Source organism: Oncorhynchus gorbuscha, linkage group LG07, assembly GCF_021184085.1.
Source record: "Oncorhynchus gorbuscha isolate QuinsamMale2020 ecotype Even-year linkage group LG07, OgorEven_v1.0, whole genome shotgun sequence".
Lineage (NCBI taxonomy): Eukaryota > Metazoa > Chordata > Actinopteri > Salmoniformes > Salmonidae > Oncorhynchus > Oncorhynchus gorbuscha.
The window spans coordinates 41,129,837-41,153,567 of record NC_060179.1 but is presented as its reverse complement, the minus strand read 5'-3'; the positions used below and the strand labels follow the sequence as shown (position 1 = coordinate 41,153,567).

The 23,731-nt window shown below is 45.1% G+C and overlaps 1 protein-coding gene across 1 annotated transcript in view; it reads right to left on the bottom strand.

Annotated features, from left to right (window-relative positions):
* LOC124039857 overlaps positions 1-23,731 on the bottom strand; it is a 129,849-nt gene that overhangs the window by 90,073 nt on the left and 16,045 nt on the right. Inside the window, exon 2 of the mRNA XM_046356330.1 lies at positions 1,804-4,259. Coding sequence (XP_046212286.1) covers positions 1,804-4,089 — 2,286 coding nt within the window. The 5' untranslated portion in view covers positions 4,090-4,259. The remainder of the gene's footprint in view (positions 1-1,803; positions 4,260-23,731) is intronic.

Sequence of the window (23,731 nt, the reverse complement as noted above, 5' to 3'; positions counted from 1 at the left end):
AACCCCGCCCTGTGCAATTGGGTCCTGGACTTCCTGATGGGCCATCCCCGGGTGTTGAAGGTAGGAAACAACACCTACACTTTGCTGATCCTCAACATAGGGGCCCCACCTGTACTCAGGTTCCCCATCTGTGTGCTCAGCCCCCTCCTGTACTCCCTGTTCACACATGACTGCATGGCCACGCATGCCTCCAGACGACACAACAGTAGTAGGCCTGATTACCAACAATGATGAGACACCATACAGGGAAGAACTTAGGGCCCTTGGAGAGTGGGGCCAGGAAAGTAACTTCTCACTCAACGTAAACATAACAAAGGAGTTGATCATGGACTTCAGGAAACAGCAGAGGGAGCACGCTCCTATCCATATTGATGGGATTGCAGTGGAGAAGGTGGAAAGCTTCAAGTACCTCTGCCTTCACATCACTGACAATCTGAAATGGTCTACCCACATAGACATTGTGGTGAAGAAAACACAACAGAAGAAGGCGCAACAGCGCTTCTTCAACCTCAGGAGCCTGAAGAAATTTGGCTTGGCCCCTAAAACCCTCACAAACTTTTACAGATGCACAATTGAGAGCATGCTGTCGGGCTGTATCACCGCCTGGTATGGCAACTGCCCTGCCCGCAACCACAGGGCTCTTCAGAGGGTGATTCGGTCTGCCCAACGCAAACTACCTGCCCTCCAGGACACCTACCCCACCCGATCTCACAGAAAGGCCAAAAAGATCATCAAGGACATCAAACACCCGAGCCACGGCCTGTTCACCACGCTATCATCCAGAAGGTGAGGTCAGTACAGGTGCATCAAAGCTGGGACCAAGAGACTGAAGAACAGCCATCAGACTGTTCAATAGCCATCACTAGCCGGCTTCCACCCGGTTACACAACCCTGCACCTTAGAGGCTGCTGCCCCATATACAAAGACTTGGAATCACTGGAAACTTTAATAATGGAACATTGGTCACTTTAATAATGTTTAAACAATGTTTAAATGATGAGAACTGGCAGGAAAAGGGCTCTGTTACCTCAACTAATAGGGCCTGTGATTGGCTGAGCTATAGTCAATGAACCGCATTCTTCAGTCTTCTTCTATTCCTCATATGTATATACTGTATTCTATTCTACTGTATTTTAGTCAATGCTACTCCGACATTGCTAAATCTAATATTTATATATTTCTTAATTCCATTCTTTTACTTTTAGATTTGTGTGTACTACTGCACTGTTGGAGCTAGGAACACAAGAATTTCACTACACCCACAATAACATCTGCTAAATATGTGTGACCAATTCAATTTGATTTGATTTGGAGAGACACGTTTTGTAGCCTTTTTACTGCCAAGGAGGCTACCATTCTCTGCCTCAGCCTGACCTATTGTTCAGTGGCATAGGGTACTTTACACCTCTGTGTTGGGGACCAGGTTGCCAAGGAACGCAGTCAGCTGACCTGGTCAGCCAATCACAGGCCCTATTAGTTGAGGTAACAGACCCCTTTTCCTGCCAGTTCTTTAGTTGGACACAGGGGTGCATAGACAACAGAGGTTGTCTATTCTCCTTGTTTGGTGTGTGGTAATAAACGTGTGTTCCGTACATCTGTCTCCTACCTGTCATTTTTGTCCTTTAACCGGGGAGCTGGGACAGTTACACCTATATCTAAACCGGCATGCCTATTGGTTGGTGGCACTCTTTTACCATCACACACACACATGGTAAAATTAACAAAATACAAAATATATTTAGTTAACATCAATATATTAAAATGAATATTTCAATGCAACATATTTGAAGAATAATGTCTCACCTGTATCCCTGAGGTGGCAGCCCCTGTCTCGTTGCTCTGGTGGCTGGACTGACTGGACTCTGGGGACACACAGTCCCTTTCCCCCAGGCTACCGGTCACCCCGCTGGAGCTGTGTGATGAGGATCCTGTTACCCTGATTTGCTCCCCCTCTGGAGGCTCCTCAACCCTCAGCAGGCCTCGCTGTTGCCCTGGTCCGTGAACCTCTTCCCCATCCCCATTCAGGCCCTCATCCTCCTCTGGCAAGTCCAGCACCACAGGGCCCAGCAGCAGAACCTCCCTCCTCCTATGCTCGGCTCTTTTCTGCTGGGCCACGCTTAGGGGCTGCTGCCCAGGTCCGTGTATGGGGCTGGAACTGGAGTTTCTGCTCTCCTCCTCTACCAGGTGGCTCCAGGGCTGCCTGGAGGTCCAGCTGACAGGGGCTTCCACCACACTTTGGCGTATATAGAGCCTACGGGCCAGCTCGGCACTATCCCCCGTATCAAAGCAGGAGAAGTCGGCTCTCTCGTCCGGCTCGAAGGACCAGAAATCTCTAGTGTACTGAGGGGGCTGGCAGCGATGCAGTGTGGGGCTTTCTGTGACTCTGAGCTGGGCTCTCAGCAGCCTGGGGTCTTTCAGAGGGGAGCTGGTCTCGGCTGGGGGAAGAGATGGACGGATGAAGCGTGAAGGCAGGGCAGGGGACCCTCCTACACCCACTACTGTGTCTGATAGAATGGAGCTCTGAGCCTGCCCTCTTCCATGCTGTGTCCCGTGATTGGTTGTTGTTGGAGAGTTTGAGTCCTGTGTGCGTGACGATGCTAAAAAGTTTCCAGCCCGGTGAGAGTCAATGTCGTTCGACGCTGGTGTGTGTTGGCCGTGTAAAGGGATATTCATCTTAACTGTCTGATGCTGCAAATGTTGCCGTTGTACATTTGAGACAGAACTGTCAGCTTCTCCAGACATACATGCAGATTTAGGTCTCTCTACTTCGTCTAAAGCATTGTGCAATGTCAATGAGTTCCTCTTTACCTCTGCTAAAATAGAGGATACTTTAGTAGCCTCCTCGGCTAGCCTCCGAGCCACTTCAGGGCTGTTGGCTGGGGAGGAGGGTTTGCTACAACTTAGCTGATTCAGTACAGTTCCCTCCCCTAGTTTATTTTTAAGTTGGAGGATGGTCCCTTGAGAGGAGGACCTACTGTTACAGGGCTTGTGCACTTGTCTCTGTGTGGCTGGACTACCTGCTAAAGCTTCGTCCTGACCTGCCCAGTGGTGTGGGCTCTGGGCCTGGATCCCCATGCACGACCTGGGTCTTGAGTAAGGAGACATGCCCAGAGTGGCCTGCCTAGCATGGGACGAAAGCTGGACGGAGGCTGAGCTCCTGGGTAATGGCCCGCAAATAGCCCGGTTTCTATCTGCATCCACAGCGTGATTATTGTGGAGATTATTGCAGGTGCTGTGGTGCTGGACAGGAGAACCGCCGGCCCAGGACAGGCAGCGGGCCTGCTGGTTGTGGCGGGAGCCCCTGGGACTCTGCTCGAGCCCATGGATGATCTTACTCCTGAACAGGGGGGAACCAAACCCAAACTCCTCCAGGGCACGCTGGGTGGCCGCAATACCGACACGATCCAAGACAGGGTGGCGGAGGCTGGGGGAGCCTGTCGGCTGCTGCTGGTGACCCCCTGGGGGACGAAGCGCTAGTTTGGGACTGGAGCTGCATGAGGAGCCAGGACTACCCAACCAGATGGGGTCGCTGAGTTTATTCCGGGGGTGGGAAGGTGGGGACGACAGCTCCTCCCCACACCTCCTCTGACAGGCTGAGTTCTGTGGGCTCTCCACTGTCTTGACGTTAGCCTTCTCAATGTAGCTGAAGGTGACCACCGACCGTTTGCCATTGCCCCCCACCCCCTGCCCTTTGGAGGGGTGGTGATCTTTGTGTGGGGTGGTGGTCTTCCCAATCCCAGAAAAGGCTGGGGAGTGGGTCAGTGCTGCTGGTAAACTCTGTTGCTGGGAGATGCTAGGCGATTGGGTGCCATTACCTTGGTGGAGCTGGAAGCTCACTTTGTGTCTGGAGGGAGACTGGGTGTGGGTGAAGTTATGGGCCAGGCGGTGTATTGGAGCTTTGCTAGGAGTTTGGCATTTTGTCTGGCAGGCTAGCTGGGACAAAAGCCCCGCTGGCTGATCCTGTGCTGAGGCTGAGTCACTCCCAGTCCCAAGCCCCTCCACTCCTCCTCCCAAGCCCTCCTTCCCATCCTGCTCTGGGGCTGACCTCACCTCCACATACAGATGAATGACTTTTCCAGACTGGGACATGACCTCACAGTCTGCACATCATGAGGCCAGGAAGAGAGAGAATGATAAAGAAGAGAGAGGAGTGTATATTGAGGATATCTTCTTTCCTACTCAGTAAGAATAAGGATATCGTGGACAAATGGGACCAACAGGCCCATAGGTCGTTTCCAGCAGATCTCTAGTCACCATACCTGTAAAAGAGGGAGGGATGGATGGAGAGAGAGACAAAGCAAACAGTAGGTAGTGAGAAGTCATACTTTTCTGAACATGTGTGTTACACATGGAGAACAGCTATTGTCTGTTAATGAGTGAAGCGATGACTGGAGGATTAAGTGTAAGAGTAAAGAACTGAGGTAGTGAAATGACTGAATAAGATAGTAAGGAGGTGAATGAGTGAGAGTAGCAGTAGTACAATAAAGGGTGAACAGCCTCAGATAACCTAGAAAAGTATTCCATAATCCCTATAGAATACTGTACACTCCTGCAGACAGAGGTATAAACAAGCATTTCTGATCCTCCAATCTAGACGTTACACCTTTCCAATCTAGACTTTACAACTTTGAGATAATTGGCTTAATCAATAACAAAGAAAAGCTGATTTTCCTGATGACTAAATGCCACCCTTCTGGCTTTCTACAAGTTTAAAACAGTGGATTAGGTGCCCTAGTAATTGAGAATGACACATTATCCTGATTGGCTGTTACACAGACCCTCTGTCAGGACCAATGCCATGGGGGTCGCTACAACAACAACTCCTGGATCAGTCAGGTCAGTTTGTAAGATGCTATTTATAGTAAATTGAATGACCACTCTAGATCCATCATCTCCTGCCTTTCGTCCTTATCTCACCCATGTTCAATGCCTTTTTTCACACCAAATGACAAATACTGAGGGGGTTGGACCTACTGTAACAAATACAAAATCTCTTTAGTAATAATGTTACATCTGTAGAAATATACTGTAAATATAGGATGATGCCTTAAGTATTATAAGGTGGTATATTTATGTGGTTTTCATTGAGGATATTGCAGTCAGAACACTGAATAAAACCAATCAGAGCAAAACACAGTATATATTCTGACAAGACACTTCAAGGGGATTCTGTTTAGGATTGAGCTGAAGGAAATTATAAGGCTTGGTTTTCTTCAGAGGAATCAATTTGACATTGATGCAGTGGGAAGGAGACTAGGGACTCTATAACTTTTGTCATTGCTTCCCGATATTCTTCTTCTTCAAAACATAGAACTGGCTATGTATGTCAGCATGTCATACACCATGCTGTCCCTCTGTCATCACAAAAGTTTAAACTCACAAAACCTCTAACAGATCGGTGTCCCTAGACCGGGACAGTTGTTGCTCAGTATGCGATAATGTGACTAGAATAACATTGTAAACAACAGCCAACTTTCCGGGACATGGACATGTCTTATATGGGCAGAAAGCTTAAATTATTGTTAATCTAACTGCAGTGTCCAATTTACAGTAACTATTACAGTGAAAAAATACCATGCTATTGTTTGAGGATAGTGCACATCAACAAAACACTTGTATCATGGCAACTGGTTTGATACATTCACCACTGAAGGTAAATAATGTACTTACATTCAGTAATCTTGCTCTGATTTGTCATCCTGAGGGATAAAATGTAGTGTAGTTTTGTTTGATAAAATACATTTTTATATTGAAAATGTATAAATTGACAAATTCGGCACATTTGGGCAAACTCCTGGCAGACTTGTTACAAAATATTCTGTAGTGATGTAATTCTTCACTGGATCAGTCTGAAACTTTGTACACACACTGATGCCATCTTGTGGGCAATATCTGAATTACACATATAATCCTACATCAGTGTCTGGCCTTTCTCTTTAATTTCAAACATATTAGATATTTTACCAGATCTAAGGTGTTATATTCTCCGACATTAATTTCACATTTCCACAAACTTCAAAGTGTTTCCTTTCAAATGGTATCAAGAATATGTGTATCTTTGCTTCAGGTCCTGATCTACAGGCAGTTAGATTTGGGTATGTTATTTTAGGAGGAAATTGGAAAAAAAGGGTCTGATCGTTAAGAGGTTTTAAAGCAAATCTAACTATTTGCTGAACAAAATGCTTTCAGTTAAGCAATACCTGCTGTCAAACTATCAGAAGTTTTGTTTCACATGTTACTCTGAGAAGCTACGTAGAAAGAACGAGGACAATGAACTCGAGAGGAAGAGGGTAGCTAAGAGTGACAAATTGAAGTTAGGACTTGAGAGAGTGTGCGTTTGTGGGGCGCAAATAGGACTTGACAGATCAAAGGGAATGTATTTGAGACTTGGCATGCCAAACACACACATGAAAGCTCGTGCACGAGCGCACGCGCACACACACACACACACACACACACACACACACACACACACACACACACACACACACACACACACACACACACACACACACACACACACACACACACACACACACACACACACACACACACACACACACACACACACACACACACACACACACACACACAAAGCATTTTCCAAAAACTACTCCTCTATCCCACTAATAGCTTATCTCCCTTCTCTGACCCCAACTTCTCTCCACATCCACATCCACATTCCATGAAGAGTGCATTGGGTAACTATTATTTCACCTACTTTATACCCTATGTCATAAAGAGCACACGTTCAACTTCATAACAAACATGTTTTCCCAACTTAAGAGGTTATATTAAGAAATATGACTATAAAAGTGACAGGGTTGACCATAACAAGGTTGAAAATGTCATCTTAATTTAGCTATAGCTCCCCTTGTGACAGGGGGAATAAAAGCTTGTTGTGTGCAACAAGGAGGAGCAATTAAATGCAAGCGTAACAAAACATTTACACTTGTCAAAACATTTCTATCTATGGGTAACAGGGTTGACGTGGTATGCTTGACACACTCAGTTTTCAACCACAAAACAACAGGAAATGGCCAAAAAGAGTAGAACCAGCTCACCTGATTTTACACTATGATTTGACTATTAGATGGTCTATGTTTCTTTGGAAGAAAGCTCTGTAGCTCACTTTGTAAAGCATGGTGCTTGCAACGAAAGGATAGTGGGTTCAATTCCTGGGACAATTGCTACATATACACATACGACTGCAAGTCGCTTTGGATAAAAATGTCTGCTAAATGGCATATGTTATACACTACCATTCAAAAGTTTGGGGTCACTTAGAAATGACCTTGTTTATGAAATAAAATAAAGCACATTTTTTGTCCATTAAAATAACATCAAATTGATCAGAAATACAGTGTAGACATTGTTAATGTTGAAAATTACTATTGTATCTGGAAACAGCTGCTTTTGCATGGAATATATACATTAGGCGTACAGAGGCCCATTATCAGCAACCATCACTCCTATATTTCAATGGCACGTTGTGTTAGCTAATCCAAGTTTATAATTTTAAAAGGCTAATTGATCATTAGAAAACCCTTATGCAATTATGTTAGCACAGCTGAAAACTGTTGATTAAAGAAGCAATAAAACTGGCCTTCTTTAGACTAGTTGAGTATCTGGAGTAACAGCATTTGTGGGTTCAAGTACAGGCTCAAAATGGCTAGAAACAAATAACTTCCTTCTGAAACTTGTCAGTCTATTATTGTTCTGAGAAATGAAAGCTATACCATGTGAACAGTGAAAACTTGCTCGAACCAGAATAGAAAGAGGAGTGGGAGGCCCCGATGCACAACTGAGCAAGAGGACAAGTACATTAGAGTGTCTAGTTTGAGAAACACATGCCTCACAAGTCCTCAATTGGCAGCTTCATTAAATAGTACACACAAAACACCAGTCATGCGGGAAAACAAAACACGGAGCATGCATAGTATTAATATTAGCCCTCTGATTGCAATGAAGAGCAAAACATGCCGCTCCGTTCTCAGCTAGCTGCAGTTTAACTAGGTCTTTCTTTGCAGCAGTTGACCATATGACAGGACAATAATCAAGATAAGATTAAACAAGAGCCTGCAGGACTTTTTTGTGTGCAAAGCTGTCATCAAGTCAAAGGGGGGCTACTTTAAAGAATCTCAAATATATCAAATAAATATTTTGATTTGTTTAAAACTTTTTTGGTTAATACATGATTCCATATGTGTTATTTCATAGTTTTGATTTCCACACAATAAATCTACAATGTAGAAAATATAAAAATAAAGAAAATCCCTTGAATGAGTAGGCGTGTCCAAACGTTTGACTGGTACTGGTACAGTAGCTGTACCATGATATTTGCATTGCTACTAAGTAACCCTCCAATTGTTCTCCACTATTCCACACACTAAAGCACTCCCCATCCCAAGTTGGGTTGTCATCCTAGTGACCGGCAGACCACACCCGCCCCCCCGGATCCATAGGCCCCCCGAGAGACCCATCCTTCAAAAAGAGCACAGAGTGCCACCCACAGAACAGAAGCAGATCAACTGCTATAAGTATTTCCAATGCTCTCACCTCAATTTGCTATATAGTGATGAAAATGATATATATATATATTCAAAAATCTTGCGTGTCATAATTTCCATCATTAACAATTAATATGCGTAATAATGTCGCCATTTTTGTTAAGCAATTATTATTTAGCAAACAAGTATTGTTATTCATCCTATATTGTCCCTAACATCCTTACCCTCTTGTAACAGATGTGGGACACACACACACACACACACACACACACACACACACACACACACACACACACACACACACACACACACACACACACACACACACACACACACACACACACACACACACACACACACACACACACATAACCCCTTTCCCTCACAATCAACCCTAAGCTCAGATGCTCTACGGATGTTACATCCAAGAGCCCAACTCAAGAAAGGACATGATTTATGAATGCATATACAGTTACAGCTGTTCGAGAAAGCATGCAAGATTGAGCAAAAATGTGCAAAAATCAGATCCACCCCCTTCACCTGAAACACATACATGCTGGTCCCCCATTGTGACCATTTTCGCAAAAATCTCTGTGCAGTCAGACCTTTGATTATTTTGTGCCTCTCTGAATGTCCGAGTGTGACCCCTTCCCAATGGGTTACTGGAGCCGGTGTTGCCAGCACTGCCACTACCTGGGTGGGGATACCCCACCAGAATTCAAGGTTGTCAATGCTTTTAGATTTTCGTTGTATATTATGCTCTCCCATTAGAGGGATTTGGCTTTGTAGGACCAAAACTGCCAGGCAGGCTCAGCATCTTAAAGGGGCTGTGCTGGTCTAGTAGGTCTCTGACCACATTTAACTTTCTGTTTTGGCTACATAAACTATATGCAACTTACAGCAGGCCCATAAAATCGATAAGGACTTATCTTTAGTGTCTGGGTCGCTCAGGTGGGTGTCTAGGGTATAGGGTTGGGAACCGTTCCAGAATGATAGGACAACAAATAAATAAATTAGATGTATAATTTATTTTAAAATGTATATCCCTCGTCTGCACAAAATTGAAAGCTCTCTCTCACAAACCCTGCTCACACGCACATTGCTTCTTGGATATGCAACCATTTCCCTTCTCACTCACTTAACGCCACACTTTTCCAAACACAAAACCACACACCTTCCATCACAATACTGTCACACAGGAGCCTGCAGGACATGCTTTGTGGAGTGTGATGTTAAAAAAGAAGAGCCTCTCTTTATTAAAGACAAAGGAAGTCTCAAGGTTTTGCTCGCCTGAGGTAGAGTATCTCATGATAAGCTGTAGACCACACTATCTACCAAGAGAGTTGTCATCTATATTCTTCGTAGCTGTCTATTTACCACCACAAACCGATGCTGGAACTAAGACCGCACTCAATGTGCTGTATACGGCCATAAGCAAATAGTAAAATGCTCATCCAGAGGCGGTGCTGCTAGTGGTTGGGGACTTTGATGCAGGCAAATTTAGATCGGTTTTACCAAATTTCTACCAGCATGTTAAATGTGCAACCAGAGAGAAGACAACTCTAGACCAACTTTCCTCCACACACAGAGAGACGTACAAAGCTGTCCCTCGCCCTCCATTTGGCAAATCTGACCATAATTCCATCCTCCTGATTCCTGCTTAAGCAGGAAGCACCAGTGACTCTGTCAATAAAAAAAGTGGTCAGATGAAGACCGCCAGTGACTGATGTCAATCAATATATGCATCGATGACGTCGTCCCCAAAGTGACTGTACATACATACCCCAACCAGAAGCCAAGGATTACAGGCAACATCCGCACTGAGCTAAAGGGTAGAGCTGCCGCTTTCAAGGAGCAGGACTCTAATCTGGAAGTTTATAAGAAATCATGATATGCCCTCCGACAAACCATCAAACAGGCAAAGCGTACATACAGGACTAAGATCGAATCGTACTACACCGGCTCCGACGCTCGTCGGATGTGGCAGGGCTTGCAAACTATTACAGACTACAAAGGGAAGCACAGCCGCCAGCTGCCCAGTGACACGAGCCTACCAGACAAGCTAAATTACTTTTATGCTCACTTCGAGGCAAGTAACACTGAAACATGCATGAGAACATCAGCTGTTACAGACGACTGTGTGATCACGCTCTCCGTAGCCGATATGAGTAAGACCTTTAAACAGATCACCAGGAAGTGTACTCCTAGCATGCGCTGACCAACTGGCAAGCTAACATCTTCACTGACATTTTCAACATATCCATGCCTGAGTCTGTAATACCAACATGCTTCAAGCAGACCACCATAGTCCCTGTGCCCAAGAACACTAAGGTAAACTACCTAAATGACTACGGACGCGTAGCACTCATGTCTGTAGCCATGAAGTGTTTTGAAAGACTGGTCATGGCTCACATCAACACCATTATCCCAGAAACCCTACACTCACTACAATTTGCATACTGCCCCAACAGATTCACAGATGATGCAATCTCTATTGCAAAAGGAACACCTATGTGAGAACGTTATTCATTGGCTACAGCTCAGCGTTCAACATCATAGTGCCCTCAAAGCGAATCACTAAGCTAAGCTGGGACAAAATACCTCCCTCTGCAACTGAATACTGGACTTCCTGACGGGCCTCCCCAGGTGGTAAGGGTAGATAACAACACATGCTGATTCTCAACACGGGGGCCCCTCAGGGGTGTGTGATCAGTCCCCTCCTGTACTCCCTGTTCACTCGTGACTGCATGGCCAGGCACTGTGTGGTGCCAGGACAGCCTCTCCTTCAATGTGATCAAGACAAAGGAGATGATTGTGGACTACAGGAAAAGGAGGACCGAGCATGCCCCCATTCTCATTGACATGGCTGTAGTGGAGCAGGTTGAGTTTCAAGTTCCTTGGCGTCCACATCACCAACAAACTAACATGGTCCAAGCACACCAAAACAGTCGTTAAGAGGGCACGACAAAACCTATTCTCCCTCAGGAGACTGAAAGAATTGGGCATGGATCCCCAAATCATCAAAATGTTCAACAGCTACAACATCGAGAGCATCCTGACTGGTTGTATCACTGCCTGGTATGGCAACTGCTCAGCCTCCGACTGCAAGGCACCTAAGAGGGAAGTGTGTATGGCCCAGTACATCACTGGGGCCAAGCTTTCTGCCATCCTGGACCGCTATACCAGCTAGTGTCAGAGGAAGGCTTTGTAAAAATGGTCAAATACTCTAGTCATCCTAGTCATAGACTGTTCTCTCTGCTACCAGATGGCAAGCGGTACCGGAGCATCAAGTCTAGGTCCAAGAGGCTTCTAAACAGCTTCTACCCCCAAGTCTCCTGAACATCTAATTAAATGTCAATTTGCATTGCCCCCCCCCCTTTACGCTGCTACTACTCTCTGTTTATTATTTATGCATAGCCACTTTAATAACTACATGTACATATTGACTCTGCACCGGTACCCCCTGTATATAGCCTCTCTATTGTTATTTTACTGCTGATCTTTAATTATTTGTTACTTTTATTTCTTATTTTTTCTTCTTAAAACTGCATTGTTGTTAGCACTAGACACAGCCTCATTCAATTCAAGGTGGTTCACCGTATCCACTGGTCGGGGGCCAAACTTGGAAGAATATTCTCTGATTTTGATCCTACCTGTGTCAGATGTAAAGTGGAACCAGCCACACTGTTGCATATGTTTTGGGGCTGTCATAAACTGTCAGGTTTCTGGGAGTTAATATTTAAATGTTTCTCTGATATATATGACACTGTTATAGATCCGTCTCCCCTTACAGCCCTTTTTGGAGTACTGCCCATGGGTACCCCCTATCAAGAATCCAGTCGGACACTGTTGCTTATACAACTCTTTTAGTTAGACGGCTAATACTACAGAACTGGAAGATGGCAGCTCCCCCATCTTATAAATATTGGGTGAGGGATGTGTTGTGCTCTCTGAAACTAGAAAAAATTGGGCTCCATTCCGGTCTTACTTTAAACAGTCCAATTAATACTAAAATAAGTCTGTGACTTAAGGGTTGGAGGAGCTTCTCTCTGTGTTTTTGCTGGGGGGGGGGCATTAAGGTCCATGTGCTTATTGATTGTGATCCGCAGATGCCTTGTTCATCTTGCCCAGGCAGAGACTGAAGTGTGAGCTTGTTTTTCCCAGTTATTTTTACATTTTGTTCACGCCTACATGAATAATCATTTAATTTTTTATTTTAAAGCATTGTAAACTTTTTTTCTGTCCAGTGGATGGTCGGTTTGTGGCCATGACTTTCTGTGAGTGGTTGCATTTCTCCACCCTTATCCCTTGACTGTTTACAGGAACAATGGTGAGGTGTTTGCTCTTTCCCTGTACTATAGAATTCCTTTTAACCTCTGTAGCCTTCTGCCTGGTGTGTTTAACTTGTCTAAAGTATGGTATCTTTAAAGCTATTTTTTTATTTGTATTTTTATTTGTATTTTTTTTCTTGTTGAGTATATTATTTATATTGCTTTGTCTTGTCTGTGTGTGTGTGTGTGTAAAACTTAATAAACAGAGTTTAAAAAAAAACTGCATTGTTGGTTAAGGGCTTGTAAGTAAGCATTTCACTGTAAGGTGTTGTATTCGGCACATCTGACAAATACAATTTGATTTGATTTGACCATCAAATGGTTTCGTGATGAATAAGCCATCTGATTCAATGAAAGATGGAGTAGAATTTGTCTTTATGCCCATAATTTAATTGAAAGTACTCCAAAGTGTTTCTTCTTTTTCTTGAGTTTAGTCACATAATTTCTCAATTTGCAGTAACTTTATTAGCTAGCCACTCCTTTTTCCCAATCTCTTTCAACCACACAGTTTCAATTCCTCCTCAATCCATGGAACCTTAACAGCTCTAACAGTCAGTTTCTTAAAGTGCATTGTTTTTGTAGTAGTATTTTTATTGACATTTCACAATTTCATCCCATATTAAGAGATACAGTAACAAAGATAAAATAAGAATAACAAAGAAACAAAAAACAACAAAAAAGACTAAAGACTAAGACTATTTAAACACAAAAGCTCAGTTTAAAAAAGGAATTGGGTCCAACATATGGAATTTACATTGTAATCTTGAGACAGGTCAACAACCACCATTGTAAGTAAATCCTTGCAGCAGAATAGCTGATAAATCAGGTTCTAGGTCATTTGAATAAGGTTCCCACATTTTGTAGAACTGATCTGTTTTAGAATGTAATGTACATGTCAGATATTCTAATGGATCCCATTCAAGTAAGTATCTCATGCCAATCCTTAACAGAAGGGACCTTGTCATTAATCCACTGTAGAGGATGTTTTTCCTCGCTGCGAAGGTCAGGATGTTTTTAAAGCCTCCTCTTACACACATAAGTAATATGCCTACTAGGGAGACCTAACAGCAAAGAAACTGGGTCCAATTCTAGGTCGACCCTTAGGATTTTTTCAAGCGCATGTTTTTCAATAATTGGAAGAAGCAATTTCATAAATTCTTCAATTGCATTGTATGAATACCGCTTATTAATCACACCAGACCAACAAAATATCATCATCCACATAAGAGTCACAGCAAAATCTATTGTATGATCTCTTATACACTATTTTAGGCCCAGCTTTTGGAACTTTGGCTTTCACAATATTGTGATCACTGTATCCAATGGGTACGGATACAGCTTTAGAACAAAGTTCTACAGTATTAGTAAAAATGTGATCAATACATGTAGAGGATCTTGTTCCTGTAGTGTTTGTAAACACCCTGGTAGGTTGACTAATAACCTGAACCAGATTACAGGCACTGGTTACAGTGAGAAGCTTCCTCCTGAGCAGACATCTTGATGAAAATCAGTCAATATGCAGGTCCCCAGGAAAGTAGACCATCTTAATTGGGTTGAGGTTAGGTGATTGTGGAGACCAGGTCATCTGATGCGGCACTCCATCACTCTCCTTCATGGTCAAATAGCCTTACACACCCTGTAGGTGTGTTGGGTCATTGTTCTGTTGAAAAACAAATGATAGTCCCACTAAGCGCAAACCAGATGGGATGGCATATCGCTGCAGAATGCTGTAGTAGCCAAGCTGTTTAAGTGTGCCTTGAACTCTAAATAAATCACTGACAGTGTCACCAGCAAAGCACCATCACACCTCCTCCTACATGCTTCATGGTAGGAACCACACATGCAGAGATCATCCGTTCACCTACTCTGCGTCTCACAAAGACACACGGTTAGAACCAAAACTCTACAATTTGAACTTTGTGAAGCATTTATTTGGGCTGCAATCTGAGGTGCAGTTAACTCTATTGAACTTATCCTCTGCAGCAGAGATAACTCGGGGCCTTCCTTTCCTGTGGCGGCCTTCATGAGAGCCAGTTTCATCATAGCGCTTGATGGTTTTTGCAACTGCACATGAAGAAACTTTCAAAGTTCTTGAAATGTTCCTGAATTGACTGACATTCATGTCTTGAAGTAATGATGGACTGTTGTTTCTCTTTGTTTATTTGAGCTGTTTTTGCCATAATATGGATTTGGTATTTTACCGAATAGGGCTATCTTCTGTATACCACCCCTACCTTGTCACAACACAATTGATTGGCTCAAACTTAACTTGAAATTCCACAAATTAACTTTTAACAAGGCACACCTGTTAATTGAAATGCATTCCAGGTGAATACCTCATGAAGCTGGTTGAGAGAATGCCAAGAGTGTGCATAGCTGTGGCTACTTGTCATGTTTGTCATTTATTATCTTGTCTTGTCCCTGTGCTCCCCATTCTATTCGTTTCCCTCTGCTGGTCTTATTAGGTTCTTTCCCTCTTTCTATCCTTCTCTCTCCCCCTCCCTCTCTCACTCTCTCGCTCTCTCTTCTCTCTATCGTTCCGTTCCTGCTCCCAGCTGTTCCTATTCCCCTAATCATCATTTAGTCTTCCCACACCTGTTCCCGATCCTTTCCCCTGATTAGAGTCCCTATTTATTCCTTTGTGTTCCGTTCCTGTCCCGTCGGTTCCTTGTTTTGTATTCACCATGCTGTGATTGTGTTTCGCCCTGTCCTGTCGTGTTTTTGCCTTCATCAGATGCTGCGTGTGAGCAGGTGTCTCTGTCTACTACGGCCTGCGCCTACCCGAAGCGACCTGCAGTCTGTGGCCGCTTCTCTTGTTATTCCCCTCTACAGACTAGAGGATTTCTGTTATTCCCTGTTTGGATTTGAATAAACTCTGTTTCTGTTAAGTCGCTTTTGGGTCCTCTATCACCTGCATGACAGAAGGAACCGACCAAGGAATGGACCCAGCGACTTCAGACGCTCGTTACACTGCCGTCGAGATCCAAGGAGCCATGCTCGGCAGACACGAGCAGGAATTGTCTGCTGCTCGCCATGCCGTGGAGAACCTGGCCGCTCAGGTTTCCGACCTCTCTGGACAGTTCCAGAGTCTACGTCTCGTGCCACCTGTTACTTCCTGGCCTGCCGAGCCTCCAGAACCTAGGGTTAATAACCCACCTTGCTACTCCGGGCAGCCCACTGAGTGCCGCTCCTTTCTCACGCAGTGTGAGATTGTGTTCTCTCTCCAACCCAACACATACTCTAGAGAGAGAGCTCGGGTTGCTTACGTCATTTCACTCCTTACTGGCCGGGCTCGAGAATGGGGCACAGCTATCTGGGAGGCAAGGGCTGATTGCTCTAACAAGTTCCAGAACTTTAAAGAGGAGATGATTCGGGTTTTTGACCGTTCAGTTTTTGGTAGGGAGGCTTCTAGGGCCCTGGCTTCCTTATGCCAAGGTGAACGGCCCATAACGGATTATTCTATTGAGTTTCGCACTCTTGCTGCCTCTAGTGAGTGGAACGAGCCGGCGCTGCTCGCTCGTTTTCTGGAGGGACTCCACGCAGTGGTTAAGGATGAGATTCTCTCCCGGGAGGTTCCATCAGATGTGGACTCTTTGATTGCTCTCGCCATCCGCATAGAACGACGGGTAGATCTTCGTCACCGGGCTCGTGGAAGAGAGCTCGCATCAACGGTGTTTCCCTGCTCCGCATCGCAACCATCTCCCTCCTCTGGCTTTGAGACTGAGCCCATGCAGCTGGGAGGGATTCGCATCTCGACTAAGGAGAGGGAACGGAGGATCACCAACCGCCTGTGCCTCTATTGCGGAGTTGCTGGACATTTTGTTAATTCATGTCCAGTAAGAGGCCAGAGCCCATCAGTAAGCGGAGGGCTACTGGTGAGCGCTACTACTCAGGTCCCTTCATCTAGATCTTGTACTACTATGTCGGTCCATCTACGCTGGACCGGTTCGGGTGCTACATGCAGTGCCTTGATTGACTCTGGGGCTGAGGGTTGTTTCATGGACGAAGCATGGGTTCGGAAACATAACATTCCTTTCAGACCGTTAGACAGGCCTACGCCCATGTTTGCCTTAGATGGTAGTCATCTTCCCAGTATCAAATTTGAGACACTACCTTTAACTCTCACAGTATCTGGTAACCACAGTGAGACTATTTCTTTTTTGATTTTCCGTTCACCGTTTACACCTGTTGTTTTGGGTCATCCCTGGCTAGTATGTCATAATCCTTCTATTAATTGGTCTAGTAATTCTATCCTATCCTGGAACGTTTCTTGTCATGTGAAGTGTTTAATGTCTGCCATCCCTCCCGTTTCTTCTGTTCCTACTTCTCAGGAGGAACCTGGCGATTTGACAGGAGTGCCGGTGGAATATCATGATCTGCGCACGGTCTTCAGTCGGTCCCGAGCCAACTCCCTTCCTCCTCACCGGTCGTATGATTGTAGTATTGATCTCCTTCCGGGGACCACTCCTCCTCGAGGTAGACTATACTCTCTGTCGGCTCCCGAACGTAAGGCTCTCGAGGATTATTTGTCTGTGTCTCTTGACGCCGGTACCATAGTGCCTTCTTCTTCTCCGGCCGGGGCGGGGTTCTTTTTGTTAAGAAGAAGGACGGTACTCTGCGCCCTGCGTGGATTATCGAGGGCTGAATGACATAACGGTTAAGAATCGTTATCCGCTTCCCCTTATGTCATCAGCCTTCGAGATTCTGCAGGGAGCCAGGTGCTTTACTAAGTTGGACCTTCGTAACGCTTACCATCTCGTGCGCATCAGAGAGGGGGACGAGTGGAAAACGGCGTTTAACACTCCGTTAGGGCATTTTGAGTACCGGGTTCTGCCGTTCGGTCTCGCCAATGCGCCAGCTGTTTTTCAGGCATTAGTTAATGATGTTCTGAGAGACATGCTGAACATCTTTGTTTTTGTCTATCTTGACGATATCCTGATTTTTTCTCCGTCACTCGAGATTCATGTTCAGCACGTTCGACGTGTTCTACAGCGCCTTTTAGAGAATTGTCTCTACGTAAAGGCTGAGAAGTGCTCTTTTCATGTCTCCTCCGTTACTTTTCTCGGTTCCGTTATTTCCGCTGAAGGCATTCAGATGGATTCCGCTAAGGTCCAAGCTGTCAGTGATTGGCCCGTTCCAAGGTCACGTGTCGAGTTGCAGCGCTTTTTAGGTTTCGCTAATTTCTATCGGCGTTTCATTCGTAATTTCGGTCAAGTTGCTGCCCCTCTCACAGCTCTTACTTCTGTCAAGACGTGTTTTAAGTGGTCCGGTTCCGCCCAGGGAGCTTTTGATCTTCTTAAAGAACGTTTTACGTCCGCTCCTATCCTCGTTACTCCTGACGTCACTAGACAATTCATTGTCGAGGTTGACGCTTCAGAGGTAGGCGTGGGAGCCATTCTATCCCAGCGCTTCCAGTCTGACGATAAGGTTCATCCTTGCGCTTATTTTTCTCATCGCCTGTCGCCATCTGAGCGCAACTATGATGTGGGTAACCGTGAACTGCTCGCCATCCGCTTAGCCCTAGGCGAATGGCGACAGTGGTTGGAGGGGGCGACCGTTCCTTTTGTCGTTTGGACAGACCATAAGAACCTTGAGTACATCCGTTCTGCCAAACGACTTAATGCCCGTCAAGCTCGTTGGGCGTTGTTTTTCGCTCGTTTCGAGTTTGTGATTTCTTACCGTCCGGGTAGCAAGAACACCAAGCCTGATGCCTTATCCCGTCTGTTTAGTTCTTCTGTGGCTTCTACTGATCCCGAGGGGATTCTTCCTTATGGGCGTGTTGTCGGGTTAACAGTCTGGGGAATTGAAAGACAGGTTAAGCAAGCACTCACGCACACTGCGTCGCCGCGCGCTTGTCCTAGTAACCTCCTTTTCGTTCCTGTTTCCACTCGTCTGGCTGTTCTTCAGTGGGCTCACTCTGCCAAGTTAGCTGGTCATCCCGGTGTTCGAGGCACTCTTGCGTCTATTCGCCAGCGCTTTTGGTGGCCGACTCAGGAGCGTGACACGCGCCGTTTCGTGGCTGCTTGTTCGGACTGCGCGCAGACTAAGTCGGGTAACTCTCCTCCTGCCGGTCGTCTCAGACCGCTCCCCATTCCTTCTCGACCATGGTCTCACATTGCCTTAGACTTCATTACCGGTCTGCCTTTGTCTGCGGGGAAGACTGTGATTCTGACGGTTGTCGATAGGTTCTCTAAGGCGGCACATTTCATTCCCCTCGCTAAACTTCCTTCCGCTAAGGAGACGGCACAAATCATTATTGAGAATGTATTCAGAATTCATGGCCTCCCGTTAGACGCCGTTTCAGACAGAGGCCCGCAATTCACGTCACAGTTTTGGAGGGAGTTCTGTCGTTTGATTGGTGCGTCCGTCAGTCTCTCTTCCGGGTTTCATCCCCAGTCTAACGGTCAAGCAGAGAGGGCCAATCAGACGATTGGTCGCATACTACGCAGCCTTTCTTTCAGAAACCCTGCGTCTTGGGCAGAACAGCTCCCCTGGGCAGAATACGCTCACAATTCGCTTCCTTCGTCTGCTACCGGGTTATCTCCGTTTCAGAGTAGTCTGGGTTACCAGCCTCCTCTGTTCTCTTCCCAGCTTGCCGAGTCCAGCGTTCCCTCCGCTCAAGCGTTTGTCCAACGTTGTGAGCGCACCTGGAGGAGGGTGAGGTCTGCACTTTGCCGTTACAGGGCACAGACGGTGAGAGCCGCCAATAAACGCAGGATTAAGAGTCCAAGGTATTGTTGCGGCCAGAGAGTGTGGCTTTCCACTCGCAACCTTCCTCTTACGACAGCTTCTCGTAAGTTGACTCCGCGGTTCATTGGTCCGTTCCGTGTCTCCCAGGTCGTCAATCCTGTCGCTGTGCGACTGCTTCTTCCGCGACATCTTCGTCGCGTCCATCCTGTCTTCCATGTCTCCTGTGTTAAGCCCTTTCTTCGCACCCCCGTTCGTCTTCCCTCCCCCCCTCCCGTCCTTGTCGAGAGCGCACCTATTTACAAGGTACATAAGATCATGGACATGCGTTCTCGGGGGACGGGGTCACCAATACTTAGTGGATTGGGAGGGTTACGGTCCTGAGGAGAGGAGTTGGGTTCCGTCTCGGGACGTGCTGGACCGTTCACTCATCGATGATTTCCTCCGTTGCCGCCAGGATTCCTCCTCGAGTGCGCCAGGAGGCGCTCGGTGAGTGGGGGGGTACTGTCATGTTTGTCATTTATTATCTTGTCTTGTCCCTGTGCTCCCCATTCTATTCGTTTCCCTCTGCTGGTCTTATTAGGTTCTTTCCCTCTTTCTATCCTTCTCTCTCCCCCTCCCTCTCTCACTCTCTCGCTCTCTCTTCTCTCTATCGTTCCGTTCCTGCTCCCAGCTGTTCCTATTCCCCTAATCATCATTTAGTCTTCCCACACCTGTTCCCGATCCTTTCCCCTGATTAGAGTCCCTATTTATTCCTTTGTGTTCCGTTCCTGTCCCGTCGGTTCCTTGTTTTGTATTCACCATGCTGTGATTGTGTTTCGCCCTGTCCTGTCGTGTTTTTTGCCTTCATCAGATGCTGCGTGTGAGCAGGTGTCTCTGTCTACTACGGCCTGCGCCTACCCGAAGCGACCTGCAGTCTGTGGCCGCTTCTCTTGTTATTCCCCTCTACAGACTAGAGGATTTCTGTTATTCCCTGTTTGGATTTGAATAAACTCTGTTTCTGTTAAGTCGCTTTTGGGTCCTCTATCACCTGCATGACACTACTTTGAAAAAACTCTAATGTAAAATATATTTTGACTTGTTTAACACTTTTTTGGTTACTACATGATTCCATATGTGTTATTTTGTAGTTTTGATGTCTTCATTATTATTCTACAATGTAGAAAATAGTCAAAATAAAGAAAACCCTGGAATGAGTAGGTGTGTCCAAACTTTTGGCTGGTACTGTATGTTATATCCTTGTATTGCTACTGCTGTATCATCAAATTAATTATCTAAGTCAGAAATATAGGAATGTTATCTGTTGTTAGCAAATTATTGATTTCATTAACCTTATTTCTAAGGCTACATATGGACTATTTTCCTCCCTTTCCTGGTTAGCCTATCAGAGATAGACATAATATGGAAAATAGCAAACATAGCAAGATTTTTTTTAAATACATTCACCAGTCCATTAATCAGTTGGTGTGTGTAAGTGTGTGTTTGTGCTGTAGGGTTGAAGCTACGATCCCAAACGGCTTGGCTCTCTCATCCCTTCCAGGCTTTTGGGAGGGAGGGTGGACAATGAGCCTCTCATAGCGGATGTAAGCACGCGCTCTGGCAGCTTCATGGCTGGGATAAGTTCTTTCCACGACTGGTGCACAGCTTCAGGATAATCCTTGTTGATGAAGATATACATTCCTCTCAAGTTCTTAGCTCTTTCCAGAACAGCTACCTTGACCTTGAACCTCAGGAACCTCAGGAACTTGACCACTATCGGCCTGGGGCTGTCACCGGTGGTGGGTTTTCCACTCCCGTGGGCGCACTCCACCTCAATCTTTCTGTGGTCCATCTTTCTCCAAGATCATTTCCTTCACTTTGTGCTCAGACTCCGTCCAGGTCTCATGTGGAGATCCTGCGATTCCGTCCACAATCATGTTGTTCCCGCCTTGATTGTCACTGGAGATAATCTGATTTCTCTGTCATTGTTATCATGGATTCACATACATAACTGATGTCCTCTCTCAATGATTTACAGATTGCTGTCATCTTGCCGTTGTCCTGTTTAAACTCATCGAGCTGACCATGGGAGAACTGTAAACTGTTCTTCTGGTCCTCGACCTCTCTGGTCAGGTCGCCCATTCTTTTATTAGTTGATTCCACCAGTATTTGGACAAAATACTTGAAGCTATTTACTTGTTGTTGTCACAGCTGCTTGTAGAACTCTCTTTTGATCCTTCACCTGTGATACGGAGACACTTTACCGTCCTCAACGGTACTCCCGCCGGCTTAGGCCTTTGTCATGGAAACAATGAAGGTTACTGGACACATGAATGTTCTTGCAACGTCCCATAACAGGCATCTAGAACATTAATGCTGTATATTCAGAGAAAATTGTAAACACTTTCCAGATAAGCTGCTTGACATTAAGGGAATGTTCTTCTAACTGTTACACCAAAGCGTGCTAAAAGGGTTCTCAGAAGGTTTTTTGCTAACATAGACTGTTCCCCCAAACCAACGAAAAACTGGACACTCAAACATTTGGGGAACATTACGGGTAACATTACAAAAACTGTAATGCCTGCAGGGAGAGAGTGTGTCTGTGTGTGTGTGTCTGTCTGTCTGTTTGTGTGTGTGTGTGCATGTCAGAGAGAGAGAAAAGAGAAAATAGAGAGATGGAGAAAATACATGTTTTCCATTAGTACTCACTAGCGGAATGTCATGAAGTTGTACATGACCTTTTGGCAGTTAAAAATCTAATCTTCCCTGCGTTAGTGACTTCTTAAAAACATAATGAAGAATGACAGAAACAAATATTTGTAAAAACGTGACCAAGACACCCCACAGTCCAAATAAACCTATTTTCTTTCTAGGAAACATCCTTTTTAACTTAATGCTCTTTCTGTGCCAGCACTAACCTGTTCAGTTTAAAAGGAGGATTATGTGTCCATCCATTTATTGATTCATGGAGCATCAGAGCAATTACCAGGAGGGCCAAATTAATTTTATTAGTGGCTGTATATGGAGGCAGGAGTGAAAACGCATATTGAATCTACATCATCACTATGATTAAATGTGTTCAATTGTTATTCCTTTCTTTGTACCACAGACTCATGCATGAGAAAAACTACTCAGTCCTTGGAGACTGACTCTCTTAGATGTGACAAACACAGGAGAAAAAAAATCTGTGAATATGTCCTAAACAAATAGCATTTTTTAAGACTCGATAAGAACTAATACGGGTTTATGTTGCTTTCAATTAGCGCTGTTTTCCAGCGAGGGATCTGGTTGGCCCCACTACCTGTATATGTATGTGTGTCTTTTGGACGGGTTGGGTTAACAACGAAGGTCAAATATCTGTTGGACCTTGTGTGTAATTGACCAATAAAGTTATCTTAATCTGGGTGAACAGAGTGAACATGCGCTACCTTGATGACGGGACTAAAGCTACTGGCTATGACAAAGGTAAGGAAACTGTGAGCATCTGGTCACTATTTCCCTACTGAGAGCCAAAGCAAAAGATTTCAGATGCCTATGCCTATATACATGTACAGTGGGGAAAAAAGTGTTTAGTCAGACACCAATTGTGCAAGTTCTCCCACTTAAAAAGATGAGAGAGGCCTATAATTTTCATCATAGGTACACTTCAACTATGACAGACAAAATTAGAAAATAAATCCAGAAAATCACATTGTAGGATTTTGTATGAATTTATTTGGAAAATAAGTATTTGGTCAATAACAAAAGTTTCTCAATACTTTGTTATATACCCTTTGTTGGCAATGACAGAGGTCAAACGTTTTCTGTAAGTCTTCACAAGGTTGTCACACACTGTTGCTGGTATTTTGGCCCATTCCTCCATGTAGATCTCCTCTAGAGCAGTGATGTTTTGGGGCTGTTGCTGGGCAACACAGACTTTCAACTCCCTCCAAAGATTTTCTATTGGGTTGAGATCTGGAGACTGGCTAGGCCACTCCAGGACCTTGAAATGCTTCTTACTAAGCCACTCCTTCGTTGCCCGGGCGGTGTGTTTGGGATCATTGTCATGCTGAAAGACCCAGCCATGTTTCATCTTCAATGCCCTTGCTGATGGAAGGAGGTTTTCACAAAAAATCTCACGATACATGGCCCCATTCATTCTTTCCTTTACACGGATCAGTTGTCCTGGTCCCTTTGCAGAAAAACAGCCCCAAAGCATGATGTTTCCACCCCCATGCTTCACAG